General features: G+C 59.9%; 1 protein-coding gene across 1 annotated transcript in view; it reads left to right on the top strand.

The window, feature by feature from the left end:
* The window catches only part of MS4A18 (membrane-spanning 4-domains, subfamily A, member 18), a 6,620-nt gene extending 2,037 nt beyond the window's left edge, over positions 1-4,583 (top strand). Inside the window, exons 2-5 of the mRNA XM_012725158.1 lie at positions 1,825-1,923; positions 2,194-2,343; positions 3,567-3,680; positions 4,449-4,583. Of these exons, the coding sequence (XP_012580612.1) occupies positions 1,825-1,923; positions 2,194-2,343; positions 3,567-3,680; positions 4,449-4,583 (498 nt within the window). The remainder of the gene's footprint in view (positions 1-1,824; positions 1,924-2,193; positions 2,344-3,566; positions 3,681-4,448) is intronic.
* Positions 4,584-8,057: the final 3,474 nt, after the last annotated feature.

The raw sequence follows: 8,057 nt of genomic DNA, 5'->3' as shown, positions 1-8,057 counted from the left end.
CAAGAAAGAGGCCTGAGAGCAGTGGGGTGGCCTGGCCCTGGCTTCGGCTTTTGCATCCTTTATAGCACTGGCCCCTGTCAGAGACTCTTTGTCCCCTATCACGGATTATTGGGGGGCAGAACAGGCAGGGTCTCAAGGTGGAAGCGGCATCGGTGAGCGGAGAATCCTAGAAAAAGGGGGGAAAGGGGAAAATGGGGAGCTGGTGCGAGGAAGACACGGGAGTCAGAGTTGGGCGCAAGTCTTCCTGCTCTGCCTTCAGCAGAGGTTTATTTTATACACTTCAAGCAGGCAGGGGGGTGACATTAGCATGTGAAATGGACTGAGATCATGATCCCCTTTTTTCTAAGAATAGTCTAGGGTCATTTGGACCTTTAGTTGAGATTATAACATTTTTAAAATCAATCTATCAAGGTTAAAAGAGGTACATAGATTCACAAAGCTTAAGACTAATATTACTATATTTGCCACAGTGAAGATTAACCAAAATAAAGTCCCTTAAACTACTTAAGGGCTTTCATTCTCATTGAGACACCCTAAGGGGTAAAGTAAAGTGAGGGGAGGAAGAGAAAATTTTTTGTAAATCAAATTACAGTAAAGTTCTTTGAAAAACTTGTTAGAAAGTCTAAGTGAGTATCCTTGAAGTCTAGACAGAATAAAACTTAATTACCTCTGAGTAGGAGACTTAGTTGAATTTCCATATCTAAAGACTAGATAGTAGAAAGTTTGAGTGATTCTTTAGGAACTGAATAGAAGGCTATGTGAGATAGAGTGATGAGATTTGGGTTTTCCTCCATCTGGCAGTGAAAGAGACTTTGCAGTAACAGCCATTTGTTTTTATTAATCAGCCAGTAGTTTAATGACTTTTGACTTCAAGAGGAATTTCTCTCCCTGGTGCAGTGCTTGCTTGTCAGGGCCAGGTAGCGCCTTATGAGGCTGAGGCAATCCAACTTTAAGCTGAAGGTTGCTCAGAATATTTCAATATTATAATCAAACAAAAAAGGGAGGTCATAACATAAGTGAGCATGGAAAGTCTGATTTTTCAGAGCACTTCCGCCTCTATCCAGAATATGTCAGTCAATAGCGGCTGCACAGCTTGAGCCCCTACACACCTGTGTGGTTGCATTGCCTTCCTTTTGCAGAGGAGGAAACAGGCACAGGGAGGTCAGGGGACATGCCCAGGATCACATAGTGGGGGCGTGGACGAGCACTGAACCCCATGCTCACTGACTCCAGGGGCGGCGGGGGTTTTGCTCCATTGCATTTTACTCAGAAACTTAGCACAAGGAGTCACAGCAGGGGCCTAGAGGTGCCCTGAGGTTGCAGGAAGTGGGCCAAGGTGATGGAAACGTGGACCACTTCAGCTCTCCTCTAAGGCATCTCCTGCCCTTTCCTTTGACTGGACATGGGGGAAAGTGAGGGGCATGCTCACCTTTAACAAATCAGAGTCCAAATCTCGAACACAGGGCTCAGAATCCCCCTGCAGCCCTGCACTGCTGTCTCCGTCTCAACAGTCAGCCACACGTGCGCCGCCATTTCCCTGGGTCTCTGGAAGGCTCTGAGGCGTCCTCTCCCTCAGCCCCACCTTTCAGGTCTCCTTGGCTGTTCCTCAGCTGCTTCTTGGGGTTAATTTCCCAACTACAGCACTGCCCTACACAACTCTACATGTTGATAGAGAACGATCTTGTCTCCTCATTGGGAACAGACCAACCTCTCCACTCAGCCTGACCCTCCCTTGCCTCCACGACTCTGCTTCTCCTACTGCCCGAGACCCCTGCCTGCCTGCTTCACCGCCTCTCCCCTACCCCCACCCCCCGGCCTCCCCAGGTCTGCGGCAGTGTGAGCATGAACGTGGTCAGCAGCATCATCTCGTTCTTGGGGATCTGCCTTCACATTGTAGAACTGTTCTTGGGGGTCTCGAAACCTGTAAGTATATGGGCTGCCTGGGGCCCACTTCCTCCAAAAGATCAGAAGGACTTGCTTCAGAGCTTATTCCAGAACAGGAAGGAATGACAAGCACAGAGACTCAGAGAGCTGAAGCCCTCCCTACTCGCCCCACACACATCCCTGTCCTGCTTCTACTCAGAGGCAGCAGGTAACAGGGGTAACAGGCACACTCAGTGCATCAAATCACCTGCCCAGGAAGGCAGAGAGGGGACCACCTAGCTGCCAATGAGACTCTTCTCTCATTGGCAGGTGTTGAGACAGGAATTCAGGCACAAGTCTGCGGCTATCCCAGGGAGCCCTAAGGGGAGGGAACAGGAGCAAAAGGGTGTCTTCTCTGGAGCTCAGAGCTTCGGGAGCTCTGAAGGCAGTGAGGCCATGTATCTCTCACCCTATCCTGGGGTGAGAGAACTGGGATGCTTGCCCACCAACCTCCCTCCACGCCGACTGCTAACTGTTTCTGAGGAGCACCGATGGCCAGGCTTCCAGCCAGTGCGTGGGGTGGAGGCCTGCGAGGCAAGTGCAGCAGGCCCTGGGCAGAACATGACCAGCATCCACTCCTGTGTGCGCCTGAGGGCCAAGGTCGCTTGGCTTGCCCCACAGCTGACGCAACCTGACGCTCTCAGCACTCCCCAGAGGAGGTCGGTGGGCACAGGAGTGTGGGCAGTCCTGAAGGGGGACCCTCAAGCTGAGCCCAGCTGCTGCAGCTTGGTATCTTGCAGATGGTGGCACCCACAAGCCTAGGGAGGGCCCCAACACCATGCAGCAGCGACTTCCCTGTGTGGGCAGCATCAGACTCCAGCCACAAGGTCTGCCCGTCCTAACCAAGGTCGCCGACTGTCGGGGCCGCGTGGACCCAGGGCGTGCGTGGTGGTGCAGCGCCTCGCGCCCACCCTCTGCTGCAGAGAGGAGCGAGGAGGGTGGAGGGGGTGCCCACTCCCTGTGTCCCTGCCCCACCCCTGCGGGGCCTCTCTAGCCAGCCTTGGCCAGGGAGAGGGCCTGGGCCAGACCAGCTCCTGGGCTGTCCCAGCAGAAGCTCTGCAGGGCCCACTTCAGCCTGCTGAGCAGTCTCCAGGCCAGATGCAGGTGGGGGGGCCTGAGGAAGCGGGGAGCCATGCACAGCCGGGGCCCCCATCTCGTGGTACCCCTTCCCTGAGCCTCAGCCACGAGCTCTGGCTCCTTGCCAGGGCCCTAGCTGAGCCCAGTCTCTGTCTGAGCTCCCGCCAGGGCTCACTTTGAGATAAGAGGGCAGAGAGAGGAGGGGAAGAGAGCAGTCGGGCCATCACCACTCTGGCACAACGGAAGCAAGGCTCAGTCACCCCCAGCCTCAGGGAGAGGAGCCGAGTGTTGATCCCCCAGGCCCTGACCATCCTTGACAGAGGGCTGCCCTCGGGGGCACTGATTTCTGGGGACTGCAGGCCTGTTGCCAAACAGCAAAGTGGACTCCAGGGGCTGGAGAGGCCTCAAGCAAAGACGCTGGGCAAAACTTGGTGGGCACAGGAGGGACTCGTGCAGCAAGGTGGCGAGAGGCACCGAGACCTGGGCCTCCCAGCAGGCACGTGCGCAGTGGGCCTGCAGGCCGGCTGTGTCCGACGCGTGGCGCCTTCTTTCCTCTCTGCCGGCAGCTGTGCGGGATATGTCTCTCCAATGGTCTCCTCCCGTTCACCCTGCTGGAGTTCTGCCTCACCTGCATGGTCTCCTGTGCGGGGTGCCAGGATATGTGCTGTGACAAATATTTGGTGAGTGTTGGGCTGTGCTCCAGAAGCCAGAGCACGCTCTGGGGGGGATGAGGGGGGCCTGAACATGGGGAGAAGTCAGGCCTGAGAGTGCCTTCGTCAGCTCAGGCTGCTGTAACTACTACACATTTTGGAGGCTGGAAGTCCAAGCTGGGGGCCCGCAGGGCTGATTCTGGCGAGGGTCCTCTTGCTGTCTTCTTCTTTCAGCCTCATGCGGCAAAAGGAGAACAGAGAAACTCCCCAGAGTCTCTTTTATAAGAGCCCCGGTCCCAGATGGTGGATCCTTAGCCAAACCCAAAAGTCACCTTCCAAAACCCAAGGGAGCTCCCCGCGACATCACGGGGTGCCCATTGCCCAGTCTGCCAGGGTCGCTTCCTCGGTGCTTTGCCAGCGTCCACTACCTTTCATCACCCCGGCCAGTTAACCATCTCTGCAGACTAGCTGTTGGCCGTGTCTCACAGCCACAGCGCGCCACAGCTCAAACCAACTCTCCGGGACCGTGAGGCTCGTGACTGTCGGGCACTCCGGTCTGATCCGCCCCGCGGACCCCTGCAGACTCCCTGGGAGTGGCCAGCGGCAGGAGGACCTCAGCCGGCCTTGCCCTGCGCCTGGCCGTGCCGACTTGGCCCTGTTGCTGCGCACCGGCAGGCCAGCCCCGCTTTCTTCCCGGCCGGCCTCTGGCACGGAGGAGCAACACCAGGCCTAGGAGCGGGGCCGGGTACTGCAGCTTCCCACAGAGGGAGATGATGCCTCACACCCTTTGCCTTGCAGAACGTCATACCCGTTCCAGTCGCCGTCACTGTCAGCACCGCCAACACCACCAGCACCGCCAACACCACCAGCACCACCAGCCCAGCGGACAGCGCCAGCTCCAACCTCACCTACTGCAACGCCAAGCCCCGCTGAGGCGCCCCCACCCCCACAGCTGTGGCTGACTGTTCCGAGACAGGTGCCACGGACGCTGCTCCGTGGCAGAGGTGGCATGGCCGTGGAGTCGCCCTGGCCCGCGGCCTCACGGCGGGCTGCCGCTGGGCCAACGCAGGCAGCCATTCCCCTTCGTTACCCTACGCTTCCCGCTAACTTTTGTATTATTCTCTTTAAAGTCCATCAACAGTCTCCTGGCGGTCCTGGCCACCTCTCAGCCACCATTAAAAAACGCAGACTGTGCCCGTCTCTGATTTTCTAAGTTGACAAGTGGGCAAAAGCATCAGACAGAAGAGACAAATTCACAAGTCGAAGCCGCTTGTGCCCTGTGCTCCTGGGAGAGGCCCGGTGACACTGAGCGGCATCCGCAGGCTGCAGGCGCCTCTTACAGCCCAGCCAAGGGGCAGGCTGGGGCGGCGAGAAGCCAGTGGGCGCAGGGCCCGCCGACGGGGCTCCCCACCATGAGGGAGGCCGCGCCCACGGCGTCAAACATGGAGGCGTCTGTCCAGGACGGGCCCTCCCAGGCAACGGGCCTCTCTGGGGAAGTCACGTTTGGGGGTGGCAGAATCGTCCTCGCCTACAGAGACGGCTGTGAACGCATCAGCGGCATGTCACCAGAAGCGCTGTGTGGGCGGGCGGGCAGCCGGCTCCCGTGGCGTGGCCCTGCCGGACTCACACTTGAGTTTGTGCTCAGCCGAGGGCCGTGGGGTCACCCCACGCCCACACCAGCCCTGACACCCCGGGACAGCTGGGCCGACTGGGCGCTTCCATGGGCTCATCCTCGAACAGGCCAGTCCAGATGTGACCACGAGGCTGCATTTTCCAGGAAGAACAGGTGCCAGGCGGCCCAGGGCAGGGCCGGGGAGCCAGTCCGACCTGGCCCTGAGAGTGCAGCCGTGGGGCCGTGGCCACCGCATCAGAAGGAGCAGCTGGGGCCAGAGCACCCCGCTTCGGACTTGGCTTCTCCAAAGCCAGGCGGCGTGGCGCTGGGGCCTGCACCTGCAGCCTGCAGGGAGCCAGGCATCGCTCTGCCCAGCCGCACTCAGAAAGGACGTCGGTCAAGGCCATGCTCCTTTCCACCAGCCCACTCCCGAGCCGATAAAATTTAACTCCATTCCTGCCCCTGCTCCCCAAAGAGTGACATAAGCTTCTTCCCTTTCCTGGATGGGAAGACATTTCAATTTTCGCTCCCATCTTCTTGCCAATCAATTCCAACCTCTTTTTTCTTTCAAAAAATCACTGCCATCATATTGTTTTCACGCACGTTGTGCAGCGAGCCCCTTGAGGCCTCTCAGCTACGTGGAGAGGCAGAGAACAAGGCCGTTTTGCAGTCCCCCCGCCAACCTGAGCCTGGGCCGGCCGAGAACTGGTCCAGCGGTGCCCTGCGCGCGCCCCCGCGCGCCCCCGCGCGCCCCCGCGGCCCGGGGCCTCTGGGCGGCTGTGTGTCCTCCTGACTCGGCAGAGGCCTGAGGAGTTTTGTTTGGTGAGAATCTGCATCCAGAAGCAGATGCCTAAATTCTCGGGGCCTCTGCACACGTGCGCACGCACACCCCTTCACACCGCCACGCACACCCACGTGCCACACAGGCACACGCTCACATGCTTGCACACCCACCTCACACACTCACGCACACGCCCCACTCGCGCGCACCGACACCCATATGTATTCTTCATGTGTTCACGCTCAAGCACTTGCCTGCTTTCACACAGCCGTAGAGGCCTCGGCTGCTGACACACCCTCACAGGGGTTCAGGCCCCCCATCCCCCCACGCCCCCACACACGGGCGCTCTCTCTGCCCCTCGCCTTTGCCCCCTCTGATCTCACACTGGCCAGGGGTGGGTAAAGCCAAGTCAGGCAGCCCCCTGTCACCCTCGGGTCCCCTGCCCAGCTGCACCACTATAAGGCCAGCATGGATCCTGCTCCCCGCTCCCACACTGACAGCGGGACCCACCCGCGCCATGTGCTTCTCTGGGCCTCAGAGACATTGAAGAAAAGACCTAGATGCCCTCCCAGGGCCCTTGTGACGGAGACCAGTGATCCCCGCAGCTTCCTGGGTCCCTGGGGTCAGTGGCTGGAGGCCTCAGAGCCTGGGAGGGACTTGAGAACTTCCCACAGGCGGCAGCTCCCCAGCAGAGCGGATTTCCAAGCCCCACGCGAATCGCAGAACAGCGCCTTTCACATGGATATGTGTGAACTCAGGAGAGGCAGCCTTGGGAGGCAGAGGCAGCGGCGAGGGCAGCGGGCGCGGCGTGCTGGCCCCGGTCCAGTGAGTCCGTGAGTACCAGCCGCCCTAGCCGGCCACCCAGTCCCGGGGTGGGGGGCGAGGGGCAGGGGCATGTCGGGGCTCAGCCAAGCCAGCAGGGAGGACCAGAGGTGCCTGGTGGCCTCACCCCCAGCGGGCAGAGACAGGGCAGCCAGTCCCCGGAACTGCGGACAGAGCTTGGGACCCAGGGCCTGCTCGCAGGGGGGTGGGGGGCCAGGGAGGGCGTCTGTCTTCTCCGCCCTGGGGCGACTCAGGGTCCCAGAGACCGTAGGGCCTTAACCACCCGCAGGGAAATGGAGCCTCCTCTCCACCTGTCCTCCTCCCTCTCCAGGTGGGCAGACAGGTGATTCTTACCCATAGGCAGTGCCCCGCCCTTTCCCTGGAAGAAAGGAACTGGCAAGGGACTTAGGGCAAATATTTCCCCAGAGAAGGCAAAGGGCTGTGCCCTAGCCAAGCCCTCATTAGGCCTGACGATGGGCTGGGGGGCTCGTTCTTGCCCCCTAATTCCAGAGGTGGCCTCACGCTCCCTGAGGCTGGCTGAGTTTCAGCCGCCTGTGCAGAGGGGTGTTGGGGTCTCTCTCCTGTGAACTGCTCTCCCCATCCCCTCCCTCAACACAGAAACCCGGCAGGTGAGAAAGCAGGGTGATGTCAGGCTTGGGTGCCCCCAAAGCCAGCCTCTCCAGCTTGCCTGGAGGTGAACGGGGTGTGCCCACCCCCCACCACTGGGCTGGGCTCAGAAGCGTCCCCCCAAATCCTCTCTCAGCTCCACTCTCGAGCCTGCTGTCGAGTCACCTCTATTCGAAGAGGCCCCCTGCCTTTTGCAAGTCCCATGGGGCCAGGATGGCTCCGCTCACCCCTCTCTGGGGCCTCTCGGGAAACCTGTTTCAGCATCCGGACGTGGTGTCCACCTTCAAGGCGCAGGGCACCCCTCTCTGCCACACTCAGGGTGCAAGGCTGCAAAATGCACAGAATGCCGCCTACCCCTGGGGGCCCTCGGAGGGCCTCTGGCTGCATGCCGGCCGCTCCATGCACTGTGAGCTCTGTGCCCTCGGGGCGCGCCACGCTGCTCACCAGCGAGCAGCCCACCCTCAGTGAAGGACTGAGCGTTTCAGTGCCTCTGTCCCAGGCAGCTGCCCCCACCAACACCCGGAGCGAGGGGTGTGGACTCACCCTGTTACTCGGGCCTGTCCCC

The sequence above is a fragment of the Condylura cristata genome, unplaced genomic scaffold (genome assembly GCF_000260355.1).
Source record: "Condylura cristata isolate star-nosed mole 26May11 unplaced genomic scaffold, ConCri1.0 scaffold00015, whole genome shotgun sequence".
NCBI classification, from domain to species: Eukaryota; Metazoa; Chordata; class Mammalia; order Eulipotyphla; family Talpidae; genus Condylura; species Condylura cristata.
The sequence above is the reverse complement of the archived record's forward strand: the minus strand, read 5'-3'. Positions and strand labels throughout refer to the sequence as shown.